General features: G+C 48.7%; 1 protein-coding gene across 1 annotated transcript in view; it reads right to left on the bottom strand.

Annotated features, from left to right (window-relative positions):
* Positions 1-14,834, bottom strand: part of LOC122394286 (protein madd-4-like) — an 89,162-nt gene extending 74,328 nt beyond the window's left edge. The window contains exons 1-3 of the mRNA XM_043391043.1: positions 14,826-14,834; positions 8,825-8,965; positions 234-467 (exon numbers count right to left, since the gene is read on the bottom strand). Coding sequence (XP_043246978.1) covers positions 234-467; positions 8,825-8,965; positions 14,826-14,834 — 384 coding nt within the window. The remainder of the gene's footprint in view (positions 1-233; positions 468-8,824; positions 8,966-14,825) is intronic.
* Between the last annotated feature and the right edge of the window lie 1,852 nt (positions 14,835-16,686).

Here is a 16,686-nt window from a genome sequence, read left to right as displayed (position 1 = left end):
CGCATATAACAGAATGTATCTCAAATAGTCTCAAAGTGCCAATGCTTATGCCGAAATGGCAACGTTTTGTCAATGCTTTTTCATTTATATCAGTAATTACTTTTACGTAAACAAAATATCTAAACAAACAAAGCTCTGCCGTCTATGTCTGTCTTTGGCCTCTGTCTACCAATCTTCGCAGCTGGTTTCACACCACCCACCTCCTGCGCAATCTCCCACCTCGTCTCACTCACCTCACACTTTCCGTCGATGCAGATGTCCAAGCTCCCATCTCGGCACCTGGTTCCATCGATAACCCTTGGCGAGAGTTGCCGCACCAGGCCGGTGCCAATCGCTCGGCAGGTGAGGGCGCACGGCTCGGTGAGGTCCGGGTAGGGCTCCCATCGGTAGCGGCGCCCGTCGCTGTGCCGACGGTGGTCGTACGCGGCGCACTGAGCCACCCGAGGGTCAGTGGCGTTCACACAGACCTGGAATAGGGCGAGATGGGGTTAGAGGAGACACCGGGAGAATGTGAGATTACGATTCAAGAGCCATATCTCCAACAGATGGCGTTAATAGACAATCACCTGTGGTAGGGGTGGAGCGGGGGGGGGGTAAAAGTATACCCAGCGGCCAGTATGCACATTAGGAAGGAGGGGTGGGGCCAGAAGATGCCCACCTGAAAAAAGGACAATGGGTAAAAAGACACGAACCTGGTATAGGTGAGGTAAAAAAAAAATGCGCGTGTATAAAAAAGCTAGGTGGGGTTATGATTTAAGAGGCATATCTGAAATAAGGCAGAGAGGGGCTAGAAAAAATGCGTCAGGCATAAAGGGAGATTTGCTGATAAATGGCAGGGAAGTGGATAGAATATAACACATAAAATTGGGCTATACCTATCAGATCGAAGGACACAAACAAAGAAGAAGGCGAGGCAAAGGGCGACAGAAGTATGATGGTAAAACGGTTTTCGTGCGAGTTGGTTGCACGGGGAAGCATGTAGGTTTCTACGGCTTTTTAATAAACGTGTCACTGTGCTATTGTAGCTGTTGTAGGCTGTTATAGGCTGTAGTGGCTAATGTTTATTGGTCACTTATAAACATTTTTTCCTGCAAGGAAAGAAATAATGCAAAAACGAGGCTTCCGCTTCCCTGAAATAAGTCAGCATACATCTTGTACTTAAGAATCAATACTGACATGTCACCTACTGCATTATGTGGGTAGCGTAAAGCTTCGAATGCACGGTGGTGTCCAGAGTTCCCCTGAAAATGTTCCTCATTATTCAAAAAAATGAAGAGAAGTTTGCAAGTTGGGCGCTGCCAGATTTTAAAAATGGGATAACTTTTGATCGCATGTCGCGCCTTTGCTATGCTAATGTAGTCACTTAATCCTGGGTTTGGTGCTATTTTAATAGCAAATGTCAGAGCACTGGTCAGGAAGGCAAGAGCGGACAGACCAATTTAGATGATAAATGAGTGATTCATCTTTGGAGCAGTTCGTCATCGAGCATAATTCTGGACGTAATTACACATCACGGCATACGAAAACTTGCAGCTCCGGTTTAACCCTAGAACGCCTAGGGGGGGGGGTTGTATCAACCCCCCCCCTGAGGTTTTTTCGAAGTGCACGCTAAACGGCTTGTCGTAGCGGGCTGAAATTTTCAATGCCTTCTGGGGCAACCTTTGCGCATCTTTTGCCGAAAAAAAATTGATCGGGTCATGTCAGGTCACGGAGTTATGACGTCATAAGAGGTACAGCCTCCGGCCGGATTTTCACAAACTGAGTGCCAACGCCCGAGGTTTCCTGCCGGTGGTACGGACATCGGTTGATGGAGCGTGATGAAACTTCCCATGCATGTTGGGGCAAGTATTGGCTATCATATGGTATAAGAAATTTGACCGGGTCAGGTCAGGTCACGGAGCTATGACGTCACAAGAGGAACAGCGTCCGGTACTATTTTTGAAAAGCGCCCGAACCACTATTTTGCTAATTCTTGTCACCTCAATGGGAATATGCAGCAATATTAGCTTCTATAGGGAGCAAATGGACCTCCCAAATCCAAAAATACAATCAGATTTCAAAAATTTAAATTTTGATTTTTCGAATTTCTGCCGCCGACTGTGACCTTGCCGACTTCCGGCGCTCCCAACGCGCCATTTTTAGAGCTAGGGAAACGAAATACATACCAAACGATAGAGAATTGATCAAGGAACACGATAGTGAAGATTTCAAGTCGATATCTCCCACCGTTTTGCCGCAATCGCCGCCGAAAGTTGAAAAAAGTCTATTTTTCCGAAAATTTGACCTTTGACCGGTCAAAAGTAGATCAAATGTTGACCTAGGACCAAAAAATATACCACCAATCGCGAGATCTCGTTGAGAGCAATCCGTTGGTTTTTTCCGCTAAGCTCTACGACCTTCCGTTTCGAAACGCCAGGGGGGGGGTCGTAACAACCCCCCCCCTGGTCGTTCGTGTTATGAGAAATGGCCTGGTCGTGCGAGGGTTAAAACACATGACTAAGAAAATTATGGCTTGCTAGAATATCTACTGATCAAGTAGAATAATAAGATAGGATAGGATAAGATAGGATAGGTCAAGATAGGATAACGTGCCATACAATAATGACGTCTTAAAAATAGCTTTAACGAAAAACTTTTTTGCACCACCTTTGCCTTGTACGCTTGCACTCGCATGCACTCGCTTGCACATGGTCCGGAATGGCTTATCGCAGCCAGGTCCCGTGTCAAATGATCTCGCTCGTTTTTCCTAGCGACCAATTATGCTGTGCCTAGTGTAAGATGAGCCGTTGTTTTGCTTCTGACAGCTCATTTAAAAAGTTAGACCGCCCACTTCAAAGGGGACCTCTGAACTCAATAATACCTGAGTCGGAGCAGGCCTAAATCACACCCGTGGGCCCCGGGACAGAGAACAGACACGCTAAAGAGACAACCAACACAGTTCGTTGAAGGCTGACCTGCCAGCCAAAAAGCAAAGGACAGGCGTAGTTACAAGAAACGAGGTTAAGTACAACAAATAAGGCTATGCTGTAAATCACTTTATATCACTCATGAAAGATCTATTAGCCACAAAACTAGTACTCTACTGCAGACGGGATAACAAGAAAATTGTTAATAAGAATAAAACAAAATATATCTGACCTTACGGGACATTTCATGAAATTAAATCACCAGAAATAAAATGCATTTAATGACTGGGCAGCAGAATGCGTTTACCCACCACCTAAGGGAACAATCAACCGCTCTGAGGCCACAAGAAACCACTAAGATTAGGTTAACCTACCACCCCCAGCCCATGCAACCGTTCAACAGTCACTTCTAGCAGTCACCATAATGGGCCAATGACCTACAGCTGTGAGTGTATGTCTGTCTGCTCGTCACCAGCGGCCAACAACACACGACTATATCCAGCATGGCACCCTGAGCCGTGGGTGTATGTCTGTTCGTCACCAGCGAGGAACAACGCAAAGCCATCCGGCAGGGCACCTGTCCCTCTGTCGGCATTGTGGTCCGCCGACAACAGTGGCCCATTAGCAGCGCCATGCGACGGCCGAGCCGGGATTCTCACCGGTGTTTAACGTATTGGTGTGTGGAGCAGGTGGACGGTGGATGTGGATGGTGGAAGGTGGACACGGAATGGTGGAGGGTGGATACAAGTGGTGGAGGTTCGAACATTATCTTCACGGCCACTCGCAGCAAGTTAAAGTTCGTAACACAGACGGTTCGATCATGCTTTCCAAGTCACTGCCGATCACATCTGGAGTTTTTCAGGGAGGATCACTGAGCTGTTTATTGTTTTCAATATTTGCGAATGACATGTGTCTCCATGTACCCGATGTTACCCTCGTCCAGTTCGCCGACGATACCCAGCTGCTGATATCTGGGAAAAAGGCGGATCTTGATATCTTGATTGTGAGGATGGAGAAAGCTTTGTCTCAGCTCTTCGAATGGTTTTGTGCGAATGATATGAAAGTGAACGCATCCAAGACGCAGATGATAGTGCTCGGTACGCGTCAGATGCTGAAGGGACTGTCGCCTGTTAGCATTAAGTTTGCTGGAGCCATGATTCACGAATCTGATACCGTCAGAAACCTTGGACTTGTGATTGACAAGAACTTGACGTATCATGAGCATGTCAATCACGTCGCATCGAAGTGTACGGGGGCGCTGCGAGCACTCAACCACGCCAGACATGTGTTGCCACCCTTCACACTGAAGCCGATCGTTACCTCACTTGTCGTGTCCACACTGAGATATTGTATAGCCATCTACGGGACATGCGGCGCCACTGAACTCAGTCGTGTGCAGCGAGTACTGAATTTCAGTGCGCGAGTAGTAAGCGGGCGCCGGAAGTATAGTCATGTGACCGATGTGCTGAAAGATTTGAAGTGGTTGAGCGCGACAAACCTAGCCCGTTATCACAGAATATGTATCGTGCGAACCATTCGACAAACTGGACAGCCGACGAATATCGCATCCAGGCTGGAAACCGCAGACGATCACGGCCATAACACCCGGTACGCACAGCGGTTGCGGCTACCTCGGATACGCACCGAGGCGGGTAGAAGGCAGCTAGTGTATAGCGGTGCCAATGCATTCAATGAGTTCTGTGCGACGTATGATGGCCAGTCGTCCTTTAAACGAGCAGTCAGGGCGCACCTGCTGGCGACCCAGACATAATCGCCATAGTTAACGGTGTGGTGAATCTTCCCGATGATGACGTGAATTTCTGATGTAGTTATGTATGATGAGTGTGTGTTCTCCATCTCCCGTTTTACCATTTCCACGTGCGTTGGTGAAAAGCCGCATGAGAGCGGATTCGACGTGAATAAACGAACTTGAACTTGAGGCGATTGGTGGAACTTGAAATGTGGATGGATCGTTGAGTCGTGGTATAGGTTGATGGGAAATTATGGAAGGTGAATGCTAGTGGTGGAAATGACATGTGAACTGTGGAGAGTGCCAGTGGACATGAGAGGGTGGGAAGTGAACGCAAGTGGTGCAGTTCAACTAACAAGCCGTGACACCCTGATAAAGCTTGTGTCATGATGCCATGACGTAAAATGGTTAATGGCGACAACGGGTGACTGATAGCATCAAGGTCAGACCCGAACGCTTGCACTTACAGATAGCATCAGGTTGTCTGAACCTGGTCGGCAACAGGTGCGGAGGTGGATTGTTGGCATTGCTGATCCGCCATACACACGATAACCATTGATCATCAAGACTATCGGCATTCCTTTCACGCTCTTATCATAACAAATACTTATAGTTCTTCCTATCTTATCATAAAACAATGTAAGCAGAAATCAGATGCAATCAAATGCTGCACATCAAGTGCACTTCAACAACGATATTTTGACCAATACCCAAGTCTCGGTCGGTACCCTCTCCCCGGCTTTCCCATCATTATTCTGTGGCGTACCCTCCTCAGCCATCAGACGCCACGGGAAGCCATCTTTCGGAGAAGTTTCGCCCCTTAACCTCAGTTCGACCAGAAGCCCCCATCCAGCGCCATCGCCTCATTATAACCGACAAGTTATGACGGGGTGCGACTAATTATGCGCTGAATGGCCACACGACTGACCGCCGGGTCGACGGAGGTCATGACCTGTGACCTCCCCCACCCCCTGGAGGTCTCTAGCATTGGTAACGAGGTCGGATCAACACCGTCTGTGGTCAGTTCGTCAGGTCACGTTCGCAGGAGAACCGACGTGCGTCCTGTTTGCTACACAGGCCCCGCGTCAAGCCTGTCAAAATGTGTCTGCCATGACTGAGCGATGCGCTAGTCTGAACGATCGCAGCGGCTGGGGCAGCATTGGTGAGACGCCTTCAGCAGCTACGGTAGCTCCCTGTCAGAGCAGCAGCTCCTCGTAAGCCAAGGCATTTAAGACCGGAAGAAACCCATTATTTGCGACTACAAACGGTGTCTATCGATTATGCGCGGATGAACTGGCGTTAATTTAGGCTGAAAGTCGAGAGGACGATTATTCAAGACGCTTCAGGCGATACGGAACGGGTGGGAAGGAGACGGGGCAAGTTTTGGAAAGGCAGAGTCCGTGGAAAGGCAGAAGGACCGCCCGAATCAATTCTTGACCAAACACGTTCTGAGTGCCGGATAAAATAACAATAATGATTTATGCCGTTAGGCATATACTAGTTAGTAAACAGCATAATGACAGCTTCTCAAGCATGCCTTATTGCTTGGAAAGCTAGAAAACCATTTAGTGTAGATACTAGATATAGATTATAGACGCTTGCTATTTGTTATATCATGAACTCTATCTCCATAAGACTATTAAGTTTGACGCTCATTTCACACGTTTCTGCTAGAACCGTAGTATGGCCATTTGAAACGATTCATTCTTCCGCAAAGCTTACGTGTTTCCATTAACCCGCGCCCGGCTGGGGGTCCTGGATTTCCACGCCCTGCTGGGGGGGGGGGGTGTTCAAACACCCCCCCTTCTAACTCGGCTCCTGGGCCACGTAGCGATACGCCGAAGGCGGCGTTCGAAAGAGCGTCAAAAATAATGACGAAATCACTCCAGTCAATTTTTTGGTCAGGTCAAAGGTCAGGTCACCAGAGGTCATTGAAGGCAAAATTTCGCCGATTTCCAGGTCGAATGTCGACAATTTCCAACAAGCCAACGCATAACTCGGGAACCAATAGAGCTACAGCGCCGCGGAAAAGCGCATTCGATAGCCCTGTTAACGCCCTTTCTGAGTAATTCCTTCAGATTTGACCTAACGTCAACGGTTTTGCCTGCAGGGGGCAAAAACTGCAAAAATAGCCGATTTTTTTCGGAAACAGTTTTTCTGCAATAACTTTTGACCCAAGCCTTGTACGAGCTTCCTTTTACCGGCATCGTGTTCCTCTCGTCAAGACGCGTCGAATGAACTATAACTTGACCTTTAAAGGTCAACTTGAAAATTTGACCTCAGGTCAAGGTCATGACCTGACCGGGAAGGGTCATGTTGCATATCAGTCGATCCGTATCGTCGAGCTGAACACATCTAAGGCGTTTTCAGCGCTCTAGCATGCCTCTATCAAAAGTTATTTGCGAAAAACTGTTAGATACCATTCGTGACCTAAGATGACCTCAGGGCATAAACAGGGGTCATGGACATCATTTTCATGTTCAGTGTGCCTAAACCACTTGTAATTCAGTGTTTGGGAGTGTTTATAATGTCCTTCGTCATAAAGAGGCGCATTTCAATTTTCTCCCATTGACTTATAATGGGGAGGTCGCAAAATTGACCTGACCTTAGGTCATCGATATCAAAATTCTGAGATATACATTTTGTACATGCTATTGCTCTTAGCAATCGCTGAAAGTTTCAAAGCGATCGGTCACTCGGTGTAGCTTTGACAGACATTGAAACTTCTTATGAGGTGAGGTCACTTCAAGTGACCTGGTGACCTGACCTTGAATGACCTTGGTCTGAAATTTTCACAACATGTGTAGAATTGATGTATGATAAGGTGTACCAAAAACGGCGGCGCTCCGCGCCGCCGTTTTTGAGATATTCGCGAAAAACCACAAGGGGGGGTGTTCAAACACCCCCCCCCCCAGCAGGGCGCGGGTTAATACGGACGTATGTCGGCGTGGTCGTTGCTTATTGACTGCGCTCTGGCTCTAACGCGGACCAAGTTACCTGCAGAAACCGGCCGCCTCCGCCACTGTAGTGGCTCCACCAAACAACTTTATTAAAAAACGCACGGCGTCAGCAGACGCGAGACCAAGAAAATATCACGTCCCTCTGCGATATAAATTTCTCCCGGCACGAGATGGGGCCGGAGGTCGGCGACGGCGGAGCGGGGGAGCTGACTCAGTCTACCGGGAGACAACCGCGCGTAGTCGGGGAGTCAAGTGAGTCGGGACTCTGAGTCAGCTAATTTGAAGAACCGAACAATTCTTCATTGTTTAGACTCACGTCAAAATACATCGTATATGCTGAGTTTTAGAGCAGCTTGAGGGAAAGATTAGTCTTCATAATAAACATGTTAGCAATGTAACGATAAAACAATAGGTATAGTTACCTTGGATATCCGTGAAAAATGCAAAACGATGCATAAGCTGTGTTGCTCGTTGAAATTTGAACCATAAACATCCAAACAATAAACCTGCCTAACTCCATCTAGTCCTCGAAAATCATCCTACATTTCAGCTCTAAACAAATCCACACAAGCGGAGAGCATAACGGTTGCGCTCCCGTGCATTCCGGTCGCCGTGGAGCACTTGCCGCTGAACTAGCACGCCGCTCACAGACTCTGGATGACGGACATCCCTGGTTTTACGGCAGGATGGGCCGCTCAGTCTGGACAGGTCGGGCGGTCTGGATCGGTCGACGGGTCAAACCATCAGGAAATGAGCCGTGTCAGTGCGGCCCGGAGCTCAGATGGACCGGCACATCGACGATGAACGACCGGTCAATGGAGGCGCCACCCAGCTAGTGGGCATACCCAGAGCGTTTACGAGATGAAGAGGGTGACGGATATCGTGACGGAAAAGTTGAGGGGAAAAGTGACGGAAAACGTGACTGAGAACGTGACGGAAAACGTGACGGAAAACGTGACGGGTAACGTGGCGAAGAACATGACGGAAGTATAGAGCGTTACAAAACGTGACGGAAGAAGCGATGGAGAAGAGTTTGATGAGGAGGGCAGAGCGAGCAACAAGGAGAATGGTTGTGCTTGCGGGGAAGGTGATAAGAGAGTTTGGAAAGAAATAAAGAATCACAGAAAATTTGATGGAACTCCCACAAGTAATGTGACAAAGCGACGGAATCGGTTGCAAGGAATGACACAGGGCGGCTGATGACTGACCTGCATGTTGCACATTTGCCGGCGCACGCCCAGGCCGGGACAGCCGTGTTCCCGGTGACAGATGCGCGTCTGTCGCGTGACGCCGCCGTCACAGGGCTGGCTGCACGGACCCCAGTCGCTCCACTCTGTCCAGCCGTCAACCTGAGGACACGAGATACAGACGTCAGCTTGAGGGCACCAACAACAGACGTCACCCTGAGTGAACGACCTAAAGGCACCAAATACAGCCGTCAAATTGAGGACAACATATCAACCTTTAACCTGAGGGAATAAGATAGCGTCGTCTACCTGAGTCAGTCAATCACTGACAAGCAATATTTAAATTATGTTTCTCTACCGGCATCTTAATCATGCCAAGTCGGGCACGGGGTAGCTCCGCCACAATCTTCAGGGTGGTCCATGAGCAGTGAGCACTGAGCAGCAGCACTAAATTGTAGCCGGTGGTCCAGACATTACAGCGTAACATGCTATCGGTATATTTTCCTTTGCACACCTCAGCTGGCCGTTAAAAACGTTGCGAAAGCTCTCCATCAGAGCTCATGCCAGCGCGGTGAAATGCTCCACCCGTACCAACTGCCAGGTCGGCCGATTGAGCGCTACTCTCGGCACGCCCTAATCCCCAATTATCAATCAAAGGCCGGACCATCGGCTCCATCTGTCGGCTGCGACAGCTCGACTGGCAGTGTGCCTCCACCCCGCGTGGGCTGCCGCAGCTCGCAGTGGCAGCCATCCCCTTCCCCTCCCTCGCGCCCCGCCGTGGACCCCCCCTCCCCCTTCCCTCGCCCCTCCACCCCGCGTGGGCTGCCGCAGCTCGCAGTGGCACCCCTCCCCTCACCCCATCCCCTGTCTCCCCCCCGCGGACTATCACCGGCCACGACAGGTCTCAGCGCCAGAAAAGGCTCCCGGGCTACCGCAGAAGCCACGGGTGATGGCTTCCTCCCGGGGCGAGTCTGTGTGTTCTTGGCTCTGTTGGGACACCCGACGTACCAGGTAGCTATTTATGAGATACCACATTAGCTGTGTTGTTGGTAGTAATTACATTGCCCAGATGTTTGTAAGGTGGCGAGTAGTTACGGATGCAAAACTTCAGTTAAGTTTCGTCTGCTCTTTGCACCTCGTTCTTTTTTAGGAAATCGAAGAAATTATGAGCTGTGTTTTACAGCCGGAGTGTTAGCAGACTTTTAAGCAACTATAAAAAATAACAGGTACGGTGGTATTTTTACAGTCTTCATCGGCTCCGATACAAAATATTAATTCATTCTTCAAAATACCAGCCGACCACGGCGCAGTTATGTGCAAAGTACCTTCCGAATAACTCAAGTGAAGTGTTACCTAAATACCTATCCCGGTAGTTCCACTGGCAAGTAGTTTCAGCAGGTAGTTCGGTTCGTGCTCATACGCAATTAAAAGCCTCCTTTACTCTGCCAAGTTGGCTCTTCACCACTGGCAAGAATGATCCCGACAGGAATGTTCTGAGTAACACACCAAAAACCATGCCTTCTGCTGAATATCACGTGTAGGCTGTACCCATGACTCCGTTGTGGAGTTTGAACTTTGTTGAATGCCATCTGTACCATCAAAGTTCCGGTGAATGTCGCTCAAATTCCGTTGAATCCATGAAGATTCTCGCTCAAATCCGTGCCGAATTCGTGCCGAATCCCATCCGCACACCGCCTCTGTGACATTCCTCCATTCCATGACGCCGCAGGGCCACATCAGGCAGGAAGGGCTTGTCGCCGCTCCGTTTATGCAAATTGTGACGCGCGGGCGACAATCTGGTGTCTCGGGAGACGGTCGGCATCTGCAGGGACGCATGACGAACAGGCGCCGCCGGAAGGCGACATCACGGGAGAGAGAGGATCACCGCAACCGGCAAGTAACACAACCTGGTGGGAGAGGGGATTTATATTTTCTTGGTCGCACAACTTGCATATGGTAAAGTAATGGCTTAACTTTACTTCAAAACGTTTAAATTTGTATTTAGACAATCATGGACGATGTGCTCTGCAGAGGACCATATCAAATCTTTCAATATAAGTTTGTCAGTGAATTTAGGATCTTTTAATGAGAAAGTGAAATTAATAAGTCGGTAGTTTCATTGTCACTTCGAGACAGGGCATGCTTCAGTCAGCTCTATTGATCAACTGATAGACTTTTGTCTCTCCATGTGTCTGGTGCACAGAAGTTTATGTTCCAGTGCAGAACCATAGTTTCACGGGACTGTAATTTGCCACAGTGCTCACTTCACAGGCATGTTGAAGCTGACCTCTGGAGTTAGTTAGGGTGTCGTTGGAGACAGGATTGTGGGCAAAAATTTGCCACTGATACCCTATATGTCACCCTGTGTTCAACGAATCAATTTGATTGATTTCCTCGTGGTCGTTTAACACACGGGCGTAGGAACGTCATGAAAAGTGGGTGGGCCACCCTGTCAAGGGCCCTCCTTTTCCAGGGGGCCTCCTATTTTCAGGGGCCTCCAACTTTTGTCTCGTCCTGCTGGCTGCTTTCAAGTATGACCTCCAAATCTAGCTTCTGAGATCGAGCAGATGTACCCAGGGGCGTAACCAACCCACGCCCCGTAAGGGGGGGGGGGCCAAAACGGCCCCTCCCTGTTCTTTTCCGTCGATATCTCCTAAACGGCTGGAGATATCGGCACCAAACTTTCAGATCCCCTCAAGTCATCAATTTTACACATTGTGACAAAAACTTTATCCAGAGGCTATGATAGGTCGCCCACAAATGACGTCAGAATGACGTCATGTTCAGTCATTTTCGACCGAAAAAAGACCTTCGCAAGAAGACCTGTCAGGCCTACAGCTTTGAAGATACATAAAAATGATCAGGCATAAAAGGTGTAGAATTGACAGGTCTACAAAACTGCTATCTCGGATTTTTGAGATTTTTGAGTTTTGACCCCCAAAAATCAAAAATGCAATTTTTGGATATATTAGCCGAAAAATCAAAAAAGTTTTTTGAGTTTCGAAAAAAACCGGAACACATGTGATAGTACCTACCGTCTTCTATCGACATACCAAATTTCATATCGATACCTTGTTTTTTGGCCAAGTTATAGCGAAAAAAAATTGTTCAAAAATGATGACGTCAAGTTTTCAAACTCAATTTTGGGCAATTCTAGACCTTGTAGAGCAGAACAAAGACCACCATTAGACTCCCCGTGACGAGCTGCATCGAATCGATACCCATTTTATGCAAAAATTTCAACTTTGAAATTTGACCTAATTTGACCTGACCTTGACCTGACCTTCACCAAAATGTGACCCAGGCTGGCCCAAAAGGCTGCCTAACCCACATAATCGCATTTGTCATGTAAAATGGACCATAAAACATGTATCACACCACACTTTCATATTGTGACCCCCGGTGACCTGACCTCGCTGTGACCTGACCTGGGATCAGTGACCTCAGATAGCAAAGTATGTGTTTGACGAACAATGTACCATCGATGGTTTTCAATAAATTACCAATTTACTCGATTTCACAACACATTTCTTGAAATGCCTGTGAACGGTGAAAATCCGACCTTTGACCTGACCTGTGACGTCATCGGTTTGACCTAGGTCAATGAAATTCGGTCACAAGGTAGTTCCCCGTTGGGGCTATTGAACACCGTTTGAATTTTGAAAATCGGCCCGTAAATTTCCGAGATCTTAGGGGGGGGGCGAAACGGCCCCTTCCCTACGGGTGGTAGGGTCCGTCGATAGCCCTACGGGGCGCGGGTTAATTAAGGGAACAGTGCGGAAAGTCCGCACCATTTTTAAAACTTATTCCCCCTCCGATTTTTTTTAAAGAATCTATTTGCCGCAAATGGCGCATGACCCCTGAAAACCCTTACAAAAATGTCTTCCTCGTTTCCCAGGTGCCCCCATTAGCTTCATAGGCGCCCTCTTTGGCATATAAGCGCCCTATGTATAGTCATCAGAGACATCCCTATACCTATGTCCCACAGTCGCCCCGTTGTCGCACACAATGTGCGCTTATCATAGGCGTCTCTCTTTTATGGACACTTGAAGGCGCCTCTCTTTGCCATGCCGGCGCCCCTATTTCTTATGAATGCACCCCCATGGCATTGATCAATTGCATTGCAGACCTCTATTGCATGTGGACGCCCATATATGTAGGCCTCAGAGGCGCCCCTCTTTCGCATTGAGGCGCCCCTATGGGCTTCATAGGCGCCCCTATGGGCTTCATAGGCGCCCCTCTATTGCACGTAGGTGCCCTACTGTCTCAGAACCGCTCCCCTTTTGGCATGCAGACGCCCATCTTTCGACGGAGGAGCCGCTGTGGTTCTTAGAGACGGCATGGTGCTCCCAGACGCAGATGGGGCTCTCAGAGTCAACTGTGTGGGACCTTCAGTCGCTGATGGGTGCCTGCCAGATGTGGACCCTCGGAGACGCCGGTATGGGGCCCTCAGAGATGCCGGTATGTGGCCCTTAGCCTCTTGAGTCCCGCCAAGTAGCCCATGAATGGAGAGCAACGAAACTTTTTTGGCTGAGAGCTTTGGTGCCAATAATGACCAGATTGGTGACATTTCAGCCGTGAAGGTCATCGCGCATGCGCAATGACATGTATACTGGGATATACAAAAATACTCAAAGCCTATAAAATCTGACTGAAATGCAACCAATGAAAACTTCCATACAATCACCAAAGCGTATTTTTTCGTTTGTTTAGGGCGTAAAATGGCTAATAGTATTGACACGTTTAATTATCAACACCGCTCGTCCTTAACTTCCGCTTCTTCTGCCCCTTGCCCACTGCTCTTAGGTCTTAAGTTGCCATTTCCTTTGAAGATATGGAACTTGTAGCACATGTTGCGAATCGATAAACAGTAGAGGAAGACCTTGCAGCATTATCTGAAGCGACATCTCTAAAAAAAAAATCGCCGTATGGTGTGTTTTAGAGAGGTGCTTGCCTATGTCATTGTGCTAAGGGGTCGGATTCTAATTCATCGGGCGATTTATCAAACTTTGAGTGAGGATCTACGGTCATTGAGGTCGCCAACGATTCGAAGAATGTCAACGCTCAACCACAGAGCCACTTGAAGGCATAATGTTGTTTGTGAGCCACAAAAAATGGCTTTAACTAACCCAGCAACCATGTATACTGCAGTATACATGACTACACCTTTTGACAGTTAATTTCGGTGCGAACTTGTCCATTTTAGAACTAGCGGATTCTTTGTAGACATCCCGCAATATTATGTACAAGAACCGCATAATATCTCGGCACCAATCAGGCAGTCGGCAATATGGCATTCAATTTCGGCACAGCGGCAATCCGCTCCATATCCGGCGATAGCGCAAGTAGAATCGGCGACGCCAGCGCAGGTTTGGAGGTAGCGCATGCTATTTAGCAACAGTTACAACCAAATTCGGCGCTGTTCATTCAATTTCGGCGGGTAACTGGAGGCACCCAGAGAGTTCATTTTTGGAGGAATGTTTTGAGAGGGCTGAAGGAATCGTCCAGTCAGTTTTTGGTTATTTTTAACGTCGTGGGAGAGGGATAGACCCTCTATAATTAGGTACATAATAATTACATATATGTTATTTCACAAGAACCTTGCTGGCGCAGTCTTTTTCGTGTATTGGGTGCAGCAACATATTAAATCTTGTAAATCAATTTCACAGCCCTTCACGACGTCACAACCCCCAACAACCGTATCCCGTAGGCCCTATTCTTACGTCATAATTAAGGTATTGCCGAGCAAATTTCAACAGCCGCAGTATTGGAGCGTTAGTAGCGATTTTTCGCGTTTGTCGTTTGTATAATTATATGTAAATCGATGATTTGGCATTGATTTATAAACAAGATGAATGAGCTGGTTCCATTTCACAGTGTAAAAAAATCGATTTTTCATACCTTTATTTTCCACATTGCAAATAGTAGACGAAAGCCTGCATCAAACGCAACGCCTCAGGTGGGTTCAATGGCTTGGGTGTTTCTTCATATATACATACTCGTATGTGTACACATATGTTACCTTCGCCATATTCGCGGTACAGGGTAGGGTACGCATAATAACACAAACTTAGTTACTTATCCATCAATACTTAATCCTGAACTGAACGCAAACAAAAAACACATTTATCCTGAAACCACCTTTGACCACAAATCCTACAGGATCTTGAAGCTCGTAGCTATGCTCTGGCTCACACCAGCATGTTCTCTCCGGCAGCACAGGCAGGCACGTGCCAGTTCGCAAACTGGTACTCGTTTGCCACCTTCTCCTGGGTGACGGCGCCCATGGAGTAGACGATAGCTTGCCGGAGCAGCTCATCCCGCCACGCCTTCACTGTGAATCCAGCCGCTGTCGCAGCCTCTCTGCTGTTGAGCCGAGGCTGCTCTTCAGCCAGCCGCCGCTTTGCTGCTGACTTCATGACACTGAAGCAGTTCTCAATGGGATTGAGAAAGGGTGACCACGGAGGGAGCTTGACCACCTCCTGGTTATCGGGCATCACCACGAGCTGCCCGATGTTGTGATGGCAGGGGGCGTTGTCCATCACAATCTTGATCGGATCATGTTCACCGATGATGGCGCTCAGGCTCTGCATGAAGTTGGCGAACTTCTCTCGGTTCACGCCGCCCTGCACGACCTCGTAGTAAAGCACGCCATCGGCATGCTGGTCGGAAATGGCAGCGATGACGGAGGTGTTGGCTCCCTTGGACCCACACACGGTGCGGATGGCTCGCTCGCCCACAGGTGCGCGACCTCTTGTGCGCATCGTGTAGAGGTTGAAGCCGGTCTCATCAACGTACACGATTTTTGCCCCAGGGTGCAGTTCCATTCGCCAGTTGGCGTATGCCATCCGTGCGGCCTTGACCTCTGCTGAGTTTCTTTCAGCAGGCTGGGGCACAACCTTCTTGAGGCTGATCAGAGCCCCATGAAGGCTCCTGGATATTGTCGAGGTGGACACTTGCTGTTTTCCTGGCCATGTGTCCCGCAGAATGCTGTTCAGCTGGTTGAGCGTCAACTGTGGGTTTTCTTCGATGCACATGACCAGCAGGTCAATGCTCTCGTTGTCCAGCTTGGCTGGCCGTCTTCCTCCACGCGGAAGTGTAGCCACAGCTCCCGTCCGGATATAGCGGGCGATGATCGACCAGGCTGTCCCGCGACGAATCTGCAGCTGTTCTGCGACACGATAATAATCGTCGCCATCTTCATGGGCTCGAATAAGAGCTGTCCTCTCTTCCAATGTAGCCCGCCTGTATTGACGTCTGAGCGCCATGGCCCCACCTTAAACACTGACTAATTTCACTAAAAAAGCAGGGCGTTAAAATAATTAAACGGCCTTCAGCCAATCATAACAATATTAGAATAAGTTCTACCAATCCGGTATCACTCACCGGCTCGTTTTATCTCCTATTGATCAACCGCCATGGTGTAATATCTGTAGTCTGTGCGTGGCGCGGCACCGCTTTAATGTCACGTGCTACCGCTCCTCCCCTCACCGTCCTACCACCATCAAAGACGGCGCCAAATTCGTAACACTCAGGCTCGTGCCACACGCCCCCCCCCCCCCACACACACACCATCCCCGTCATCAAACGCTCCTGCCGACGACTCGACTGTCCAGCCTTGCGCTCCGAGTTCAAACCCTTTGAACAGCCGCCCGGCCGACACCTGGCGCGTCCCGCGCACGTGCGGGGTTAAAGTTCAGCAAACACGTGCCATGACACCTGTCGGCTTGGCTTTATTGTGCAGCCGCCTTCAGTCTAAGCAGTGACCGCTGTCAGTTCGTGCGTAATGGAAGTTATTTCATGTTTATTTGAACCACATTACCTAACTATGTACATACATGCATCACGTCATATTCGTCACTGGATAGTGCCAATGCATTTGG

The sequence above is a fragment of the Amphibalanus amphitrite genome, unplaced genomic scaffold (genome assembly GCF_019059575.1).
Source record: "Amphibalanus amphitrite isolate SeventyFive unplaced genomic scaffold, NRLGWU_Aamphi_draft 000583F_arrow, whole genome shotgun sequence".
Taxonomy (NCBI): Eukaryota; Metazoa; Arthropoda; class Thecostraca; order Balanomorpha; family Balanidae; genus Amphibalanus; species Amphibalanus amphitrite.
Note: the sequence above shows the minus strand (reverse complement) of the source record. Positions and strands in the feature narration are given on the sequence as shown.